The 22,852-nt window shown below is 41.1% G+C and overlaps 1 protein-coding gene across 9 annotated transcripts in view; it reads left to right on the top strand.

The window, feature by feature from the left end:
* LOC117521482 (supervillin-like) overlaps positions 1 to 22,852 on the top strand; it is a 207,587-nt gene that overhangs the window by 172,350 nt on the left and 12,385 nt on the right. Inside the window, exon 40 of one of the 9 annotated variants that reach the window (XM_034182788.1) lies at positions 12,151 to 12,168. The exons of the other annotated variants lie outside the window; for them this stretch is intronic. Within the exon in view, the coding sequence (XP_034038679.1) occupies positions 12,151 to 12,162 (12 nt within the window). The 3' untranslated portion in view covers positions 12,163 to 12,168. Of the gene's footprint in view, positions 1 to 12,150; positions 12,169 to 22,852 lie in introns of those variants that run through there. 9 annotated transcript variants of the gene reach the window in all.

The raw sequence follows: 22,852 nt of genomic DNA, 5'->3' as shown, positions 1-22,852 counted from the left end.
TCTTGGCTCCTCAGATCTTCATGTCCTCATGTCATAAGTTGGTTGGTTGTCCACAGGTGGGATGTTCCGCCCTCGTTAACCACTTGCTTAATCACATCAAATCAATGATATCCTCTGAAGACTTTTCAGATGGGTAAATGTCCTGCAGGTCCTTCGAGATTTCTGTGAAGGGACAATGAAAGAGACTATGGAGACTTTCAAAAATAATAAAAAAAATCTCTAAACATTATGAGGCAGTGTGGTGGCCAAGCAGTTACTTAATTAGTTCGTTAGTAGCTTGTTTCCAAAGCAGAAGGTTCTCAGTTCAAGGCCAGAGAGCCAAATCTCCCATTACAGACCCCTGCCAAATCTCCCTGTAATGGGAAATTAGTTCAGGAAGGGCATCCAGTGTAAATCTCAGCATGCAGATCCATTTTAGATCTACTGTGGTGACCCGGGGTGTAAAAGGGAGAAGCCTGAAAGAACTTACTTAAAAAAAAACCTTTAATTGTTTTAGTGGTCAGAAACAACAGTCTCTGCTAACAGAGTGGAGTCAAAACCTGTCTGGCTGCAGAACGCAGAAATAGTGCCACTTCAATTTTTCACAATAAGACATGGAAGAAAACAGCACAACGTGGTGTGATTCTGCTGTTCTCTTTATAAATCTCTCCTGATGCAGTTTAAGCATTGAAAAGAAAGAAAGAAAGAAAGCAAGCAAGAAAGAAAGAAAGAAACCTGGCTCGATTGCTGAAATAAAATTGTGTAGAAACAAGGAGCTGCTTTGTCAAATATCAGTGGTGTAGTCAGGGGATGATATCACTCTGACATTGGAAGACACGTGCAAAGATGTTTGTTGGAATTATAAATATTTCTGAATAATTGTGATTTATTGTATTATTTGTGAATGTTATCTGCTGGTTCTTGTGGTGATCTTGTTAAAGCTACATATGTTGATAAATGATTATGGTTTTAAAATGCAGACAAGTGCAATTTGGCTCCAATCACTTATTTTGAACCCTTTATCTGGGTCTGGGTCACAGTGGCACCCACACTTCCCTATCCTATACCAAGTCCTTAAACCAGTGGTGTCCAAACTCTTCCAGAAAGGGCCGAGAGGGTGCAGGTTTTCTTTGCAGCCACTGACTTCAGCAGGTGATTTCAGTGATTAACATCACTTTGAGCAGGTGGGAAGAACTTATCAGTGAAATCACCTGCTGGAGTCAGTGGCTGCAAAGAAAACCTGCACCCTCTTGGCCCTTCCTGGAATAGTTTGGACACCACTGCCTTAAACTCTTCCTATGGGATAAGATAATCCTTTATTGTCTCAGTGGGGAAATTTTCATTGTTGCAACAGAAAAGTGACAACAGAGTGTATAAGAAGGCAAAAAAGGTACCACATTTCAGACACATGTGAGACACAATTAAGACAAATAAGTTCAGATTATATTGCACATACAGTAACACAGTTAGTGCACATAGTGATTAAAAAGTTATCCCAAAGGCATTCGCAAGCCAACTGAGCAATATAATCCTTCCAGTGTGTCCTGGGTCATCTCCAGGTCTTTCCCGGAGCATCCTCCAAGTTGGATGTGCCTGGAAGACTTCCCCAAGGAGATGACCAGGGACCATCCTGACCAGATGCCTGAACCACCTCAGCTGGCTCCTTTTGATGCAAAGAAGCAGCAGCTCTACTCTGAGTCCCTCCTGGGTAGTCAAACTTCTCACCCTGTCCAGGAGTGTCAGCCCAGATACTCGCTGGAGGATTCTCATTTCTGCCACTTACATCTGCTACCTTGTTCTTTCAGTCTTGATCCAAAGTTCATGACTACAACCCCAATTCCAGTGAAGTTTGGATGTTGTGTAAAATGTAAATATAAACAGAATACAATGATTTTCAAATCCTCTTCAACCTATATTCAATTGAATACACCACAAAGACAAGATATTTAATGTTCAAAATGATAAACTTGATTGTTTTTGCTAATTTTGAAATGGATGCCTGCAGCACGTTTCAAAAAAGCTGGTACAGTGGTATGTTTCCCACTGTGTTACATCACCTTTCCTTCTAACAACACTCAATAAGCGTTTGGGAACTGAAGACACTAATTGTTGAGGCTTTGTAGGTGGAATTCTTTCCCATTCTTGCTTGATGTACGACTTCAGTTGTTCAACAGTCCGGGGTCTCCGTTGTGGTATTTTGCGCTTCATAATGCGCCACACATTTTCAATGGCCGACAGGTCTGGACTGCAGGCAGGCCAGTCTAGTACCAGCACTCTTTTACTATGAAGCCACGCTGTTGGAACACGTGCAGAATGTGGCTTGGCATCGTCTTGCTGAAATAAGCAGGGACGTCCCTGAAAAAGACGTTGCTTGGATGGCAGCATGTGTTGCTCCAAAACCTGGATGTACCTTTCAGCATTGATGGTGCCATCACAGATGTGTAAGTTGTCCATGCCATGGGCACTAACACACCCCCATACCATCACAGATGCTGGCTTTTGAACGTTGCTCTGGTAACAATCTGGATGGTCTTTTTCCTCTTTTGTCCAAAGGACAGGATGTCCATGATTTCCAAAAACAATTTAAAATGTGGACTCATCAGACCACAACACACTTTTCCACTTTGCATCTGTCCATTTCCAATGAGCTCGGGCCCAAAGAAGGCAGCGGTGTTTCTGGATGTTGTTGATGTTTGGCTTTCACTTTGCATGGTAGAGTTTTAACTTGCACTTGTAGATGTAGTGACGAACTGTGTTAACTGACAATGGTTTTCTGAAGTGTTCCTGAGCCCACACAGTAAGATCCTTTACACAGTGATGTTGGTTTTTAATGCAGTGCCGCCTGAGGGATCAAAGGTCACGGTTTTCGGCCTTGCTGCTTACGTGTAGGTGTAAGTTCTCCAGATTCTCTGAATCTTCTGATTATATTATGGACTGTAGATGATGGAATCCCTAAATTCCTTGCAGTTGAACATTGAGAAACATTGTTCTTAAACTGTTGGATTATTTTTTCATGCAGTTGTTCACAAAGTGGTGATCCTCACCCCATCTCGTGAACGGCTGAGCCTTTTGGGGATGCTCCTTTTATCAATCAATCAATCAATCAATTTTTTTATATAGCGCCAAATCACAACAAACAGTTACCCCAAGGCGCTTTATATTGTAAGGCAAGGCCATACAATAATTATGTAAAACCCCAACGGTCAAAACGACCCCCTGTGAGCAAGCACTTGGCTACAGTGGGAAGGAAAAACTCCCTTTTAACAGGAAGAAACCTCCAGCAGAACCAGGCTCAGGGAGGGGCAGTCTTCTGCTGGGACTGGTTGGGGCTGAGGGAGAGAACCAGGAAAAAGACATGCTGTGGAGGGGAGCAGAAATCGATCACTAATGATTAAATGCAGAGTGGTGCATACAGAGCAAAAAGAGAAACAGTGCATCATGGGAACCCCCCAGCAGTCTACGTCTATAGCAGCATAACTAAGGGATGGTTCAGGGTCACCTGATCCAGCCCTAACTATAAGCTTTAGCAAAAAGGAAAGTTTTAAGCCTAATCTTAAAAGTAGAGAGGGTGTCTGTCTCCCTGATCTGAATTGGGAGCTGGTTCCACAGGAGAGGAGCCTGAAAGCTGAAGGCTCTGCCTCCCATTCTACTCTTACAAACCCTAGGAACTACAAGTAAGCCTGCAGTCTGAGAGCGAAGCGCTCTATTGGGGTGATATGGTACTACGAGGTCCCTAAGATAAGATGGGACCTGATTATTCAAAACCTTATAAGTAAGAAGAAGAATTTTAAATTCTATTCTAGAATTAACAGGAAGCCAATGAAGAGAGGCCAATATGGGTGAGATATGCTCTCTCCTTCTAGTCCCCGTCAGTACTCTAGCTGCAGCATTTTGAATTAACTGAAGGCTTTTTAGGGAACTTTTAGGACAACCTGATAATAATGAATTACAATAGTCCAGCCTAGAGGAAATAAATGCATGAATTAGTTTTTCAGCATCACTCTGAGACAAGACCTTTCTGATTTTAGAGATATTGCGTAAATGCAAAAAAGCAGTCCTACATATTTGTTTAATATGCGCATTGAATGACATATCCTGATCAAAAATGACTCCAAGATTTCTCACAGTATTACTAGAGGTCAGGGTAATGCCATCCAGAGTAAGGATCTGGTTAGACACCATGTTTCTAAGATTTGTGGGGCCAAGTACAATAACTTCAGTTTTATCTGAGTTTAAAAGCAGGAAATTAGAGGTCATCCATGTCTTTATGTCTGTAAGACAATCCTGCAGTTTAGCTAATTGGTGTGTGTCCTCTGGCTTCATGGATAGATAAAGCACAATGAAAATTTAAGCAATACCGTCTAATAATACTGCCTAAGGGAAGCATATATAAAGTGAATAAAATTGGTCCTAGCACAGAACCTTGTGGAACTCCATAATTAACTTTAGTCTGTGAAGAAGATTCCCCATTTACATGAACAAATTGTAATCTATTAGACAAATATGATTCAAACCACCGCAGCGCAGTGCCTTTAATACCTATGGCATGCTCATTATACCCAATCATGACACTCACCTGTTTCTAATTAACCTGTTCACCTGTGGAATGTTCCAAACAGGTGTCTTTTGAACATTCGTCAACTTTCCCAGTCTTTTGTTGCCCTGTCCCAGCTTTTTTGAAACGTGTTGCAGGCATCCATTTCAAAATGAGCAAATATTTGAACAAAAACAATAAAGTTTATCAGTTTAAACATTAAATATCTTGTCTTTGTGGTGTATTCAACTGAATATAGGTTGAAGAGGATTTGCAAATCATTGTATTGTGTTTTTATTTACATTTTGCACAACGTCCCAACTTCATTGGAATTGGGGTTGTACATGTGACGATAGGAGTGTAACCTGAGCGGTAAATCAAGAGCATTGGCCTCTGGCTCAGCTCCCTTTTTGTTCTGGTACAGCGTCCAAAGGACTCCTGCAACTGATTTAGTACCATAAATAATATGTATATGTTGGCTGGTCCCGCCTCCTCCTTTGCTGATGTGAACATTATTGTGCATATTTATTTTTCTGTTTAATATGCACATGTCACGCACATGAATGAGTGAAGCTCTTTAGCATCTCACCATGTCATTTAGGTCCTTCAGACTTTATTTTGAGGAGGAGCATTAGCATGGCAAAAAACTTTCAGCTTCTGACTCCCCACCTTTTTAATCATTTTTCTTTATTTGCCTCTCACATGCCTGGAAGCTCCTCACCATCTAACCACGTCATTTAGGTCATTCACATTTTATTTTCAGTAAATGCTTCTCAGGAGCATTAGCATGACTAAACACCTTCAGCTTCCTAGCTTTAATGTAGATGTAAATTAATATTCAAAGTTTTCAGCTAGTTGACAGTAGGGCTGAACAATATTGTGATATCAATATGATATATGATATGACTATGATTTGACACAAAGTGCAGCAACAGTGAAAATTAAACCTTCTTAAACAAAACAGTAATATCATCACACTCATTTTACACTCATCATAAGGTTAGGATACTGTGCCCTCCAAAAGTATTGAGACACTTGGAATTTCACATATTTTAATTTGTTTATGCCATTTTAAATACAAGAAATACAAAAAATAAAGAATACAAATTTCTAAAATTATCTTCCTCAAACTCAAACTGAAAGCAAATCTCTAAAACGTGATAAATCCTGTAAATAATAATCAGGTTTATTGCCAGTTTTCTTTAGACAAGTTAGGGGATGGAAACATGAACATTTCCAAGTCACATTTCCAAGTTTATTTACATCAATTATGAAGAAATACAAAAGTTTCTTTCACCAAAGCATCAAACATCCTCCTCTACACCACTTCACCAGGAAGCTGGATTTTATATTTTTAATTCATTTATATCAAGTTGTAGAGATTTGCTTTCAGTTTGAGTTTAAGGAAGATAACGTTAGATTTATTTATTTAAAGTTGTGTCACTTGTGTGTCACTCAGACAGCAAAATTAAGAGGCTAGTTAAAAATAAGTCCTTCAGAGAGCAAAATTAAGAGGTTACACAGGTTTTATACAGAACAGAGGTGGAGTAAATTACCTGTATTTCTTTCAGCCTGAGCTTCTTCACGTTATATCTCTTGAATCAACAGCTGCCCGCTTGTTTAAAATCACTGGAGACACATGCATATATAAAACAATCAGAATTAAAAGAGAAATGCTGCTTTTAACAACCTGGACCTCATTTCTGGCAATATGGTTGTTTATTCACCAATATAACTTTGGTGTCATTTGGAGTCCATGAGTTAAACATTTTTCTTCTACTAATGTGGATTAGAACTTTTTGTGGTACACAGCACCAGCTACTGTACAGGAGGAGCCTAGCAGTAAGTATGTGTCACTGATTTCCAGTGGTGGGCACAGTCCTGCTAATCAATCAATCAATCAATCAATTTTTTTTTATATAGCGCCAAATCACAACAAACAGTTGCCCCAAGGCGCTTTATATTGTAAGGCAAGGCCATACAATAATTACGTAAAAACCCAAAAGGTCAAAACGACCCCCTGTGAGCAAGCACTTGGCGACAGTGGGAAGGAAAAACTCCCTTTTAACAGGAAGAAACCTCCAGCAGAACCAGGCTCAGGGAGGGGCAGTCTTCTGCTGGGACTGGTTGGGGCTGAGGGAGAGAACCAGGAAAAAGACATGCTGTGGAGGGGAGCAGAGATCAATCACTAATGATTAAATGCAGAGTGGTGCATACAGAGCAAAAAGAGAAAGAAACAGTGCATCATGGGAACCCCCCAGCAGTCTACGTCTATAGCAGCATAACTAAGGGATGGTCCAGGGTCACCTGATCCAGCCCTAACTATAAGCTTTAGCAAAAAGGAAAGTTTTAAGCCTAATCTTAAAGTAGAGAGGGTGTCTGTCTCCCTGATCTGAATTGGGAGCTGGTTCCACAGGAGAGGAGCCTGAAAGCTGAAGGCTCTGCCTCCCATTCTACTCTTACAAACCCTAGGAACTACAAGTAAGCCTGCAGTCTGAGAGCGAAGCGCTCTATTGGGGTGATATGGTACTACGAGGTCCCTAAGATAAGATGGGACCTGATTATTCAAAACCTTATAAGTAAGAAGAAGAATTTTAAGTTCTATTCTAGAATTAACAGGAAGCCAATGAAGAGAGGCCAATATGGGTGAGATATGCTCTCTCCTTCTAGTCCCCGTCAGTACTCTAGCTGCAGCATTTTGAATTAACTGAAGGCTTTTTAGGGAACTTTTAGGACAACCTGATAATAATGAATTACAATAGTCCAGCCTAGAGGAAATAAATGCATGAATTAGTTTTTCAGCATCACTCTGAGACAAGACCTTTCTGATTTTAGAGATATTGCGTAAATGCAAAAAAAACCGGCCCTACATATTTGTTTAATATGCGCTTTGAATGACATATCCTGATCAAAAATGACTCCAAGATTTCTCACAGTATTACTAGAGGTCAGGGTAATGCCATCCAGAGTAAGGATCTGGTTAGACACCATGTTTCTAAGATTTGTGGGGCCAAGTACAATAACTTCAGTTTTATCTGAGTTTAAAAGCAGGAAATTAGAGGTCATCCATGTCTTTATGTCTGTAAGACAATCCTGCAGTTTAGCTAATTGGTGTGTGTCCTCTGGCTTCATGGATAGATAAAGCTGGGTATCATCTGCGTAACAATGAAAATTTAAGCAATACCGTCTAATAATACTGCCTAAGGGAAGCATATATAAAGTGAATAAAATTGGTCCTAGCACAGAACCTTGTGGAACTCCATAATTAACTTTAGTCTGTGAAGAAGATTCCCCATTTACATGAACAAATTGTAATCTATTAGACAAATATGATTCAAACCACCGCAGCGCAGTGCCTTTAATACCTATGGCATGCTCTAATCTCTGTAATAAAATTTTATGGTCAACAGTATCAAAAGCAGCACTGAGGTCTAACAGAACAAGCACAGAGATGAGTCCACTGTCCGAGGCCATAAGAAGATCATTTGTAACCTTCACTAATGCTGTTTCTGTACTATGATGAATTCTAAAACCTGACTGAAACTCTTCAAATAGACCATTCCTCTGCAGATGATCAGTTAGCTGTTTTACAACTACCCTTTCAAGAATTTTTGAGAGAAAAGGAAGGTTGGAGATTGGCCTATAATTAGCTAAGATAGCTGGGTCAAGTGATGGCTTTTTAAGTAATGGTTTAATTACTGCCACCTTAAAAGCCTGTGGTACATAGCCAACTAACAAAGATAGATTGATCATATTTAAGATCGAAGCATTAAATAATGGTAGGGCTTCCTTGAGCAGCCTGGTAGGAATGGGGTCTAATAAACATGTTGATGGTTTGGATGAAGTAACTAATGAAAATAACTCAGACAGAACAATCAGAGAGAAAGAGTCTAACCAAATACCGGCATCACTGAAAGCAGCCAAAGATAACGATACGTCTTTGGGATGGTTATGAGTAATTTTTTCTCTAATAGTTAAAATTTTGTTAGCAAAGAAAGTCATGAAGTCATTACTAGTTAAAGTTAATGGAATACTCAGCTCAATAGAGCTCTGACTCTTTGTCAGCCTGGCTACAGTGCTGAAAAGAAACCTGGGGTTGTTCTTATTTTCTTCAATTAGTGATGAGTAGAAAGATGTCCTAGCTTTACGGAGGGCTTTTTTTATAGAGCAACAGACTCTTTTTCCAGGCTAAGTGAAGATCTTCTAAATTAGTGAGACGCCATTTCCTCTCCAACTTACGGGTTATCTGCTTTAAGCTACGAGTTTGTGAGTTATACCATGGAGTCAGGCACTTCTGATTTAAAGCTCTCTTTTTCACAGGAGCTACAGCATCCAAAGTTGTCTTCAATGAGGATGTAAAACTATTGACGAGATACTCTATCTCCCTTACAGAGTTTAGGTAGCTACTCTGCACTGTGTTGTTATATGGCATTAGAGAACATAAAGAAGGAATCATATCCTTAAACCTAGTTACAGCGCTTTCTGAAAGACTTCTAGTGTAATGAAACTTATTCCCCACTGCTGGGTAGTCCATCAGAGTAAATGTAAATGTTATTAAGAAATGATCAGACAGAAGGGAGTTTTCAGGGAATACTGTTAAGTGTTCTATTTCCATACCATAAGTCAGAACAAGATCTAAGATATGATTAAAGTGGTGGGTGGACTCATTTACTTTTTGAGCAAAGCCAATAGAGTCTAATAATAGATTAAATGCAGTGTTGAGGCTGTCATTCTCAGCATCTGTGTGGATGTTAAAATCGCCCACTATAATTATCTTATCTGAGCTAAGCACTAAGTCAGACAAAAGGTCTGAAAATTCACAGAGAAACTCACAGTAACGACCAGGTGGACGATAGATAATAACAAATAAAACTGGTTTTTGGGACTTCCAATTTGGATGGACAAGACTAAGAGTCAAGCTTTCAAATGAATTAAAGCTCTGTCTGGGTTTTTGATTAATTAATAAGCTGGAATGGAAGATTGCTGCTAATCCTCCGCCCCGGCCCGTGCTACGAGCATTCTGACAGTTAGTGTGACTCGGGGGTGTTGACTCATTTAAACTAACATATTCATCCTGCTGTAACCAGGTTTCTGTAAGGCAGAATAAATCAATATGTTGATCAATTATTATATCATTTACCAACAGGGACTTAGAAGAGAGAGACCTAATGTTTAATAGACCACATTTAACTGTTTTAGTCTGTGGTGCAGTTGAAGGTGCTATATTATTTTTTCTTTTTGAATTTTTATGCTTAAATAGATTTTTGCTGGTTATTGGTGGTCTGGGAGCAGACACCGTCTCTACGGGGATGGGGTAATGAGGGGATGGCAGGGGGAGAGAAGCTGCAGAGAGGTGTGTAAGACTACAACTCTGCTTCCTGGTCCCAACCCTGGATAGTCAGGGTTTGGAGGATTTAAGAAAATTGGCCAGATTTCTAGAAATGAGAACTGCTCCATCCAAAGTGGGATGGATGCCGTCTGCCGTCTGGAGCCCTAATCTGCTAACCGCTAATTAGCAAAGCTAACTTTTTTGTTTGCTGTTGTTTGCTACATTTGAAAACCATCAGCACACCAATTAACTTCCGCTAAATTTAGTGCTGATAACTTTTAGCCCGCTAACATCTTTTTGCAGTCATAGTGAATAAACCTTAACAGTTAAAAGTATTTGTAAAGCCTAAAATCATACATTTTAGTTCCTGTCCGTTATGTGTTTTGTAGCAGACAGACAGATAGAGAGGTAGAGCTCAGTCCTCTGCCAGCTCAGGAGATCTGGCTACTGGGGAAAAAGGAAGAGAAGAAAAAAAAGATAATTTATTTTCACAGCCATACAATCTTGCAGAAGTGTCGCAGAAGACATCCAAAGCAAGGCAGTTTTGACTTATTGTTAAAATTTTAAACAAATAAATTCCGGACAGGTTATCGAAATTAACATTACCTCTGTTGTTTTTACAAAGTGAAAATATCAGCTACATGTGCTAGTTTTAAAGTAATGCACTAATTCTGAAGGTTTGAGCGTTTACAGACACACGTGCCAAAAGGCATTATGGGGAAATGAGCTTCCTGTCATCAGTTGATTGGTTTATTTATATGTAAAAACCAACACACAAGTTACTGTAATGTGTGTGTTGGTTTTTACAAATAAATCTGTATTTGTAAATATGTCCAAATTTTTTCATTTGTAAAAAAAAGGCAATTGGAAAACTGAAAATTGTGTTTAAGTGTGATTCAGCACTTATAGCGAATGGGCGGCAGTTGGTATTCACACTCCCATCCAGTAGATGGCAGTATTGTATGAATTTTAAGTCAAAATGTATAGAACAATGTGTTTCTTCTCCTTCTTCTTCTTTTTCTTTTTCTTTCTTTGCCCCTTTTCCTTCCTTTCTCTCTGGTCACTAGGTGTCTTTTGCTGAGAGAAGGGTAATCTTAGACAGAAGTGCTGGCTCGTTGTTGTCTGTGATTGCCTTGAATTTACTCAGAAGTATGAGTAGCTGCCAGTGTACTGGAATCAATACTAAAACTTATTGGTTTAGCTGTAACTTCCACTCAATTTTTTAAGGATTTATCGGTTTAGCTTTATAAAAGTTAACTTTTCAGTTAGCGGATTAACGGTTATCAAAGATAACTTTTTGGTTAGCTGTGCCCACCACTGCTGATTTCAAAATGCAGCTCTTTTCAATCAGACATGCGGTGCCGTGACATGCCAATCATCTGTGTCAATCAGATTTCAGGGGAGTCCAGTGCAACCCTCCGCTCTAGCTCCGCCCATGCCAGGAATTGTTCAACATTTGACATTTGCTGTTTCACTGTGGACTCAAAATTTGGCACTTCCTGTTTCAGTTTCAACTTGCCACTCAATTCCCGCGATATCCCACGAGATCTCGTCTCGTGGGATCCAGGAAGTGTTCAACATTTGACATTTCCTGTTTCACTGTGGACTCAAAATTTTGCACTTCCTGTTTGGGACTCCCTGTACCATGAGTGAACTTCACACCACTGCACGTCACTTCACGTCACTTTGCTTGCATAAATTATGGGTAAGATCATGGTGTCCACCTGTTGTTGCGAGTTCAAGTCCAATCTGCAATTATAAGACAACCTGATACTTTGCCATTTTGATCTTACATTCAGGTCAATGCTAGTATTATTGTTCATATAAAGTCTGGAGAGGTGTCATCATTACCCCCCCCCCCCCCATAAGACAGGCAGCAAAAAACAACAAATAAACAAAAAACATGAGTTTGGTTCGTTGGTGTTGAGCTCAGCACAACATACAGTGAATTATCTTCCTGATTCGGACTACACAGTTTACTGCAGTTATCCAGATCAAGAACACTCTTCAAATAGTCTGTGTAACTGTTTTCAAAACGACTTTGATCTGGCTGTTGTGTTCCGCTAGAATCGCTTTGTGAACGTCTCAATATTCACAATCACAACAAACATGAATTCATGGATCAAATCTTGCTTCCAGGGCTTAGTTCTGGAATCACTGGGGACACTTTTCATCGTGCAGTTTTCAAATATTTCCAAAAAAATAAATTTATTGACTTCACATCATTTTTGGAACATAAAGTAACTCTTTGCACACCAGAATGAGTGTTGAGGCGGTGATTGTTTTGGCTCCATCTGACTCTTTGCAGAGCGGCTTGTAGGTGTCTTAAGGTAAGCAGCGTGATGTGACGAACCACCACTGACACCTTCTCCTCGTTTGTTCTGATCGGATCACTGAATCTCTCCTGACTCAGGAGGAACGTTGTGTTCATGGCTGCATGATTTTCAATAAACCATACCAAAAATGTGAATTTTATATAGTTGCAGTGTTGCGCAAATACATTTACACTGAAAACCACTGAAAAATCATAAAATGTCAGTAATAAAGTTGTACACTTACTACACTGAGTGCAAAATACTTTTAACAAGAGTTCCACTGTTAGGAGAATACAGTCATAAAACAGAGACTGACATTTTCTGGCAATGGCCGTTGTGGTTACATCATGCTAATGCTAACTGTGGTTAGCATTGTCATATCCTTTCATGTGTTAGTGGTTAGCATTGCTATATATGGTCACCAACTGTGTGATTATCATTAACCATTAACATCAGCCACTAACCCTAACCCTACCAGAAATGCTAACCACATTTAGCATTTTCCTGAATTTGCATCAGCACTCAGGCACACCGTGTCAGTGTAACAGCTGTGAACCAGCTGTGAACCAACTGTGAACCAGCTGTGAACCAGCTGTGAACCAACTGTGAACCAGCTGTGAACCAACTGTGAACCAGCTGTGAACCAACTGTGAACCAGCTGTGAACCACACATTCTTAAGGTGCCCTGACACTTGCACAACTTTGATCCGGGCACTTGCGCACACTCTGGCGTGCAGGAGAGTAAATTAATTGCTGACCGTTGTAAACCATTATAAACTGTCTGCGGCTTCATGCAAGTGCGCAAAGAAGATTTTGAAATGTTCAAAAAAATTTCAGTGAACTTTACTTGAACATTGTGCAAACAATTAAAAAACACTGTGAGTGCAAGTGATTGCATCAGTGCACCGCATCAGAGCACATCTCATCTGATTGATTAATAATGAGATGTTAAATCGATCATAAACATACTTTTACAGCTGCTCATAAGAAGGACTGAGCATGCAACTGTTTTACCAAGCTATTAAACTATAAACATGACAAATAATGACGTTTTAGACTGTTCCAAATATGTTCTCCACCTCATGCAGTGCAGGAAACAGAGAGAAAAGATCCAGCTGAAACGGTCCTCTGTGATTCTGTAAGTGATTACAGGCATTTTCAGCAGTCAACTCTGAGAGAAAATGCTTACTAATTATTTTCTATACGCAGCATACAGTGGAACAAAACGCGGCATCCAGCTGGGAACACAGCGGGTGGGATGGTCATGATGAAATGTGTGCAGGTGTGCAGATCAAAGTTGTGCAAGTGGCAGGGGGCCTTAACAGACTGATTCACGGTGTGTACGAGTGATTTAAGACAACTTCACACATTCAGTCATTTTCTCACAGCTATGAACAAAATCTACAAATAATCCAGACCTGCAGTAAGATTTATGTGAAGATAGACATCCAATCCTACTTTTTCAGTAACTGCTTTGATATTTCATTACTTTGAAGTAGTTTCAATTTGAAAATTCCACACAAATTATCCTGTTTAATTCTACAATTTCAAATGTGACACATTTATTCATATAGTCCAGTGAGATGAATCATTTAAGCTGCAATAAAATAAGTTTGAGTGAAGGAAGAGTTTCCTTTATTCATGACCTTTATGTGAGGAAACATGTTTTTAAAATGCTTATTCGTGTCAGAGGGCGACGTCCTTAATTCAGCGATGGAATCTGAACCTCAGCGGGATGAAACGGTGTTAAACACGCTCCTTAGTTTTTCCCATTTGCTGGCTTCAGTTCCTCTGTTAATTCCAATTTTTATACCATTAAGACAGACTTTATTCTGTGTTCTTCTGACAGCTGTACATCAAAATCCTGAATATGTTCTTCTTCAAGAAAAAAAAAAAATCTCCAGTGTCCTTAGTGGACAACTCTGATGCACATGTGCGGGTCATGTAAACTTATTAGGTCATGGGAGTTTATTCGTGTTAAGTTGCTCTTCTAACTAATGTGCGCTGAGTTAGATACAGGTGGGATACAGCAGGTTTACAGAAGTAATTCAAGCATTTATCTGGATTTACAAGCATTCGCCAAATCACGCGTGCTACACTCATACACGAAAAAAGACACGAGAAATTTAAGACAGGTTACGAAATTGTTCCTGCCCGAGTCTCCTTCAGTTTTTACTGTTTATGCTGAGTCAGCATATTGCACTTTATCTCCATAGAGGCTTTTCAGGTTTCAAATCCCGTAAAACCTCGGAGACGTCGCTGCGCTGCGAGATCTCAGTAACATTGAGAACTGCATTGAGACGCTCTGATCATGCTGCACTTTAACCGCTGCACACAGACAACACCATTAACATCACAACATAAAACTATTTTTATATTGTACCTAAAACTCTTGTGAATATATTCTCTGGGTTTATAGACGTTGTTATTGTGTTTGTTTCATGTAAACATGCGAGAATCACAGTCTGTCTCTCTGTTATTTTCAATGGGAGCTGCTGTGAGCTACAATCGCTTCCTGATCATGTCGTTCTGGGGGAAAGTGAAGTTTGCTCTGTAACGTCTTGATTATTGTTCTTTACAACACTGTTTGTCCTCTTTGTTCCAGACTAATATATATAATATGTCTGAAATTCGGTTTGCGTTTATTAAATTCCACGCAGATTAAACGTAACAGACACGGATTATTTGTTATAATTGTTTTAGCAAGTTTTCAGGGTATCATGCAGCAGTCTCTTATTAATGTGATGAAAAGCATAAAAAAATACATTTTTGTAGTATAATATTAATTTACAATTGTCATCATGTGGATTCTCTATGTTGTTTTGACTGCAGCGACTCTCTGGCGCGCAAGGGATTATGGGATACGTGAAAACCCAGAATTAATATGGCAGAAAAGTTGTATTGTTACAAGAATAAGTTGGTAACATAAGAACTGAGGGAAAAAAGAAATGAAATGAACCTCCAAAATGAGGTGGCAGTAAATTAAATTCATAATCATGTCGTGTTGTGTCAATAAATTCATAATGACACGCTGACATGAACACATCTACAGCAGGACAGAGTTACAAAATTAAATTACAAAATAAATGTAATTGTAATCTCTTACAGTTACTAAGGAAAATATGTAATTTAGTTACTAATTAAAATATTGGTGATTACAAAGAAATTACATATAAATAATAAAAACTTAAGTGTAAATTTTTTTTCCGTCTTTCCTGTGTGGGCGGGGCATATTACTGAACAACATGGGTCACCAAAATCTGTGGAGGCAAATTTGATAACTGTATGTTCCCGGAATATAAATTGTGAAAGTTATTGTTTGGGAAGTTCTACAACTTATACACCTGTGTGACTTATATACAGGAAAAACATCACATGTTCATTATTAATTAATATGTATATGTCACGAACATGAATGCACGAAGCTCTTCATCTCACCATGTCATTTAGGTCCTTGCTAACAGCTAATTATTGAAGATAATGTTTTCATTATCGGATTAACTTTTCAGATAACGTTGAAACCCATCATCAGACTAATTATCTTCTGATCATTTTTAGATCGCTAACGTAATTTGCAGACGTGGTAAACAAAGCTGAATAGTTACAAACATCTGTGAAATCTAAAATCAGCTAAGCACCTACCTGTTAAATGTTTCATAGTAGAAACGACCCCCTTGCTCACAGGGGGTCGTTTTGACCGTTGGGGTTTTACATAATTATTGTATGGCCTTACCTTACAATATAAAGCGCCTTGGGGCAACTGTTTGTTGTGATTTGGCGCTATATAAAAAAATTGATTGATTGATTGATTGATAGAAGTGTAGTTCTATCCTCCGTAAACAGAGGAGAGCTGCTTCTAGAAGGAACCGCTCTATCCTCTGCAGGCAAAGGAGAACTGGTCACAAAAAAGGGGGAAAAAAAGACGCATTTCTTTTGATCCCATACTGATATGCTGGCAATGTCACCCAAGTCATCCAGAGGCATACATTTTGTTGGGGACAGTGAATGCACGGACCCACGCCAGGGGGCGTGAATGAACGGTCAATAGAGTTTCTAAATAAATAACAATTTATTTTGCAAATGTGCACAAACACCCAAATATGCTTTAGCCAGTCAATTCAAAACGGTGACGCGTGGGCAGGCCCGAGGGTAGGAGACGCCTATCCAGACAAGAGCCGGGACCCATGAAGTTCCACCACCAACAGAGACCTGCAACACACCAGAGCCGCCAAGTCCTGAATCCCCAGGTGGCCACCGCTCCAGCTGTCAGACCCGGTACTGCTGGCAGGAACAAACACAGGTTAAGGTGGGTGTGTGTACACCCAGCAAAAAGTCAGCAAAAAACACAGTTCCTTCCTGAGGGAAAATCCTCCACTCCCAGAGAGCAGGAAGACTGAGTACGTGCAGTGCCTAATGTAATACTTAGAGATTAGGAAAGTGAAGAGTGGAAACGCCAGCTCCTCCAAACCTTCACAAAACCAGGTCCAAGCTGCAAGTATACAGAAGGTTACGACTGCAAAGAGTTCAGAAGCAAAATATGTGCGTACGGCACAAAAACGGGTGAGAAGTTTACCTGAAAGGTAAGCAGATAACTCGGCAGAGTTATGGTGTCTCTTCCAGGCTTTTATGGCTGAGGTGATGGGTGTTGATGACTGACAGCCGACAAGGTGCACCCCTCAACGGGCGCCTCCTGGCACCTGACCCGGCTTGTTGGGGTGCCGCTGGTAGAAGTCCGCCAGGAGGGCGGGATCCAAGATGAAGCTCCTCTTCACCCAGGAGCATTCTTCTGGTCCATATCCCTCCCAGTCTACCAGGTACTGGTACCCCTGACCCCTCCGACGTACATCAAGGAGCCTTCGTACGGTCCAAGCTGGCTCGCCGTCGATGATGCGGGCAGGAGGCGGCACCAGTCCGAGGGTGCAGAAGTCTGAAGTGTGGTATGGTTTGATCTTTGACACATGAAACACCGGTCAGTGAGTCTTGGTGAGTCCGTATGCAGAGATATGTTTTTGGTTGATAGCCAAACCTCTTGCCTGGGCTGGTAAGCTGGGGCCGGGGCTCGTCGGTGGTCTGCATGGTCCTTAGCCCACATCCAGGCTCTCAAGAGAGCAGAGCGGGCAGTTTTCCACACCCGACGGCATCTCCTGAGGTGGGCCTGGACCGAGGGCACCTCGACCTCTCCCTCTACGGCAGGAAACAATGGGGGCTGGTACCCCAAACATACCTCAAAGGGGGAGAGGCCGGTAGATGATGAGATTTGGCTGTTGTGGGTGTACTCGATCCATCCCAGATGTTGATTCCAGGCCGTCGGGTGCGTGGAGGTAACACACCGCAAGGCCTGCTCTAAGTCCTGGTTTGCCTGCTCTGCTTGGCCGTTGGTCTGGGGGTGGTACCCGGACGACAGGCTCGCCGTGACCCCCAGCTACCTACAGAAACTCCTCCAGAGTTGCGAGGAGAACTGAGGACCACGGTCCGAAACAATGTCAGTTGGGATACCATGCAGACGCACAACGTGGTACACCAGGAGGTCTGCAGTCTCCTGGGCCATCGGGAGCTTCGGGAGGGCCACGAAGTGGGCCGCCTTGGAAAACCGGTCCACTATCGTCAGGATGGCAGTCATTCCCTGGGACGCAGGGAGGCCCGTGACAAAGTCCAGGCCAATGTGGGACCAGGTGCGACGAGGCACGGGTAGCGGCTGGAGGAGTCCCTTCTGTGGTTGATGAACTGCCTTGCCCCTGGCACAGGTGGTACAGGCCCAGACGTAGTCCCGGGTGTCGGCTTCAACCGACGCCCACCAGAACCGCTGCCGGACCACTGCCATGGTTCTTCGCACCCCTGGATGGCAGGAGAGCTTGGAACCGTCAAATACGGCAGTCCGAGCATCTGAACATGTTCTTATGTGCATATGAAAATAAAATTCTTTTGAATCCTTTGAATCCTTGAAGTTGAAATCCAACCGAGCAGTGAGGTTGGTGAGAATATGCTGCAACTCACCCAACGCACCTCCTGCTGGAGCCTGCGCACCTTGGTATACGCCCCTCGTAGTCAATCAATCAATCAATCAACTTTTTTCTTGTATAGCGCCAAATCACAACAAACAGTTGCCCCAAGGCGCTCCACATTGCAAGGCAAGGCCATACAATAATTATGAAACACAGTCTACGTCTAAAGCAACATAACCAAGGGATGGTCCAGGGTCACCCGATCCAGCCCTAACTATAAGCCTTAGCGAAAAGGAAAGTTTTAAGCCTAATCTTAAAAGTAGAGAGGGTATCTGTCTCCCTGATCTGAATTGGGAGCTGGTTCCACAGGAGAGGAGCCTGAAAGCTGAAGGCTCTGCCTCCCATTCTACTCTTACAAACCCTAGGAACTACAAGTAAGCCCGCAGTCTGAGAGCGAAGCGCTCTAATGGGGTAATATGGTACTATGAGGTCCCTAAGATAAGATGGGACCTGATTATTCAAAACCTTATAAGTAAGAAGAAGAATTTTAAATTCTATTCTAGCATTAACAGGAAGCCAATGAAGGGAGGCCAACACGGGTGAGATATGCTCTCTCCTGCTAGTCCCCGTCAGTACTCTAGCTGCAGCATTCTGAACCAACTGAAGGCTTTTTAGGGAACTTTTAGGACAACCTGATAATAATGAATTACAATAGTCCAGCCTAGAGGAAACAAATGCATGAATTAGTTTTTCAGCATCACTCTGAGACAAGACCTTTCTGATTTTAGAGATATTGCGTAAATGCAAAAAGGCAGTCCTACATATTTGTTTAATATGCGCTTTGAATGACATATCCTGATCAAAAATAACTCCAAGATTTCTCACAGTATTACTAGAGATCAGGGAAATGCCATCCAGAGTAACGATCTGGTTAGACACCATGCTTCTAAGATTTGTGGGGCCAAGTACAATAACTTCAGTTTTATCTGAGTTTAAAAGCAGGAAATTAGAGGTCATCCATGTCTTTATGTCTGTAAGACAATCCTGCAGTTTAGCTAATTGGTGCGTATCCTCTGGCTTCATGGATAGATAAAGCTGGGTATCATCTGCGTAACAATGAAAATTTAAGCAATACCGTCTAATAATACTGCCCAAGGGAAGCATGTATAAAGTGAATAAAATTGGTCCTAGCACAGAACCTTGTGGAACTCCATAATTAACTTTAGTCTGTGAAGAAGATTCCCCATTTACATGAACAAACTGTAATCTATTAGACAAATATGATTCAAACCACCGCAGCGCAATGCCTTTAATACCTATGACATGCTCTAATCTCTGTAATAAAATTTTATGGTCAACAGTATCAAAAGCAGCACTGAGGTCCAACAGAACAAGCACAGAGATAAGTCCACTGTCCGAAGCCATAAGAAGATCATTTGTAACCTTCACTAATGCTGTTTCTGTACTATGATGAATTCTAAAACCTGACTGAAACTCTTCAAATAGACCATTCCTCTGCAGGTGATCAGTTAGCTGTTTTACAACTACCCTCTCAAGAATCTTTGAGAGAAAAGGAAGGTTGGAGATTGGCCTATAATTAGCTAAGATAGCTGGGTCAAGTGATGGCTTTTTAAGTAATGGTTTAATTACTGCCACCTTAAAGGCCTGTGGTACATAACCAACTAACAAAGATAGATTGATCATATTTAAGATTGAAGCATTAAATAATGGTAGGACTTCCTTGAGCAGTCTGGCAGGAATGGGGTCTAATAAGCATGTTGATGGTTTGGATGAAGTAACTAATGAAAATAACTCAGACAGAACAATCGGAGAGAAAGAGTCTAACCAAATACCGGCATCACTGAAAGCAGCCAAAGATAACGATACATCTTTGGGATGGTTATGAGTAATTTTTTCTCTAATAGTCAAAATTTTGTTAGCAAAGAAAGTCATGAAGTCATTACTAGTTAAAGTTAATGGAATACTCAGCTCAATAGAGCTCTGACTCTTTGTCAGCCTGGCTACAGTGCTGAAAAGAAACCTGGGGTTGTTCTTATTTTCTTCAATTAGTGATGAGTAGAAAGATGTCCTAGCTTCACGAAGGGCTTTCTTATAGAGCAACAAACTCTTTTTCCAGGCTAAGTGAAGATCTTCTAAATTAGTGAGACGCCATTTCCTCTCCAACTTACGGGTTATCTGCTTTAAGCTACGAGTTTGTGAGTTATACCACGGAGTCAGACACTTCTGATTTAAAGCTCTCTTTTTCAGAGGAGCTACAGCATCCAAAGTTGTCTTCAATGAGGATGTAAAACTATTGACAAGATACTCTAACTCCCTTACAGAGTTTAGGTAGCTACTCTGCTCTGTGTTGGTATATGACATTAGAGAACATAAAGAAGGAATCATATCCTTAAACCTAGTTACAGCGCTTTCTGAAAGACTTCTAGTGTAATGAAACGTATTCCCCACTGCAGGGTAGTCCATCAGGGTAAATGTAAATGTTATTAAAAAATGATCAGACAAAAGGGAGTTTTCAGGGAATACTGTTAAGTCTTCTATTTCCATACCATAAGTCAGAACAAGATCTAAAATATGATTAAAGTGGTGGGTGGACTCATTTACTTTTTGAGCAAAGCCGATAGAGTCTAATAATAGATTAAATGCAGTGTTGAGGCTGTCATTCTCAGCATCTGTGTGGATGTTAAAATTGCCCACTATAATTATCTTATCTGAGCTAAGCACTAAGTCAGACAAAAGGTCTGAAAATTCACAGAGAAACTCACAGTAACGACCAGGTGGACGATAGATAATAACAAATAAAACTGGTTTTTGGGACTTCCAATTTGGATGGACAAGACTAAGATACAAGCTTTCAAATGAATTAAAGCTCTGTCTAGGTTTTTGATTAATTAATAAGCTGGAATGGAAGATTGCTGCTAATCCTCCGCTCCGGCCCGTGCTACGAGCATTCTGACAGTTAGTGTGACTCGGGGGTGTTGACTCATTTAAACTAACATATTCATCCTGCTGTAACCAAGTTTCTGTTAGGCAGAATAAATCAATACGTTGATCAATTATTATATCATTTACCAACAGGGACTTAGAAGAAAGAGACCTAATGTTTAATAGACCACATTTAACTGTTTTAGTCTGTGGTGCAATTGAAGGTGCTATATTATTTTTTCTTTTTGAATTTTTATGCTTAAATAGATTTAAGCATAAAATATTAAATATATTAGTCCATGACGTGGCCGAGTTATCCTGTTGAGGAAAGTGAATGCACGGACCCACACCAGGGGGCGTGAATGAACGGTCAATAGAGTTTCTAAATAAATAATTTATTTTGCAAATGTGCACAAACACTCAAACACTTTAGTCAGTCAATTCAAAACGGTGACGCGTGGGCAGGCCCGAGGGTAGGAGACGCCTATCCAGAGAAGAGCCGGGACCCACGATGTTCCACCGCCAGTGGAGACCTGCAACACACCAGAGCCACCAAGTCCCGAATCCCCAGGTGGCCACCGCTCCAGCTGTCAGACCCGGTACTGCTGGCAGGAACAAGCACAGGTTAAGGTGGGTGTGTGTACACCCAGCAAACAGTCAGCAAAAAACACAGTTCCTTCCTGAAGGAAAATCCTCCACTCCCAGAGAGCAGGAAGACTGAGTACGTGCAGTGCCTAATGTAATACTTAGAGATTAGGAAAGTGAGGAGTGGAAACGCCAGCTCCTCCAAACCTCCACAAAACCAGCTCCAAGCTGCAAGTATACAGAAGGTTATGACTGCAAAGAGTTCAGAAGCAAAATATGTGCGTACGGCACAAAAACGGCTCAGAAGTTTACCAGAAAGGTAAGCAGATAACTCGGCAGAGTTATGGTGTCTCTCCCAGGCTTTAATGGCTGAGGTGATGGGTGTTGATGACTGACAGCTGACTGCCGACAAGGTGCACCTGGTGATCCAACCAGGCCACTGCGCCCTCTGGTGCCTGAAACCCGCCAACAGGCACGGCGCCCTCTGGTGGTGGGCCAGCAGTACCTCCTCTTGATCAGGCTCCACAAGGACAACAAACCTCTTTGTATATTGTGCCTAAAACTCTCATGAATATATTCTCTGGGTTTATAGACGTTATTGTTTGTTTTATGTAAAAATGCCAAAAGAAGCCTAGGTTGCTTCTCCATTATTTTCAATTGAACTCATTGCAGTCAATTCCTGTTTGCTATTAAATCAAATCAAATCAAATCAGTTTTATTTATATAGCGCCAAATCACAACAAACAGTTGCCCCAAGGCGCTTTATATTGTAAGGCAAGGCCATACAATAATTATGTAAAACCCCAACGGTCAAAACGACCCCCTGTGAGCAACCACTTGGCAACAGTGGGAAGGAAAAACTCCCTTTAACAGGAAGAAACCTCCAGCAGAACCAGGCTCAAGGAGGAGCAGTCTTCTGCTGGGACTGGTTGGGGCTGAGGGGAGAGAATCAGGTAAAAGACATGCTGTGGAAGAGAGCAGAGATCAATCACTAATGATTAAATGCAGAGTGAGGCATACAGAGCAAAAAGAGAAAGAAACACTCAGTGCATCATGGGAACCCCCCAGCAGTCTAAGTCTATAGCAGCATAACTAAGGGATGGTTCAGGGTCACCTGATCCAGCCCTAACTATAAGCTTTAGCAAAAAGGAAAGTTTTAAGCTTAATCTTAAAAGTAGAGAGGGCCCTATTAGAGTCCTGTTTGTCATACACTGTCTGTTGTCTT

Source organism: Thalassophryne amazonica, chromosome 12 (genome assembly GCF_902500255.1).
Source record: "Thalassophryne amazonica chromosome 12, fThaAma1.1, whole genome shotgun sequence".
Classification (NCBI taxonomy): domain Eukaryota; kingdom Metazoa; phylum Chordata; class Actinopteri; order Batrachoidiformes; family Batrachoididae; genus Thalassophryne; species Thalassophryne amazonica.
Note: the sequence above shows the minus strand (reverse complement) of the source record. Positions and strands in the feature narration are given on the sequence as shown.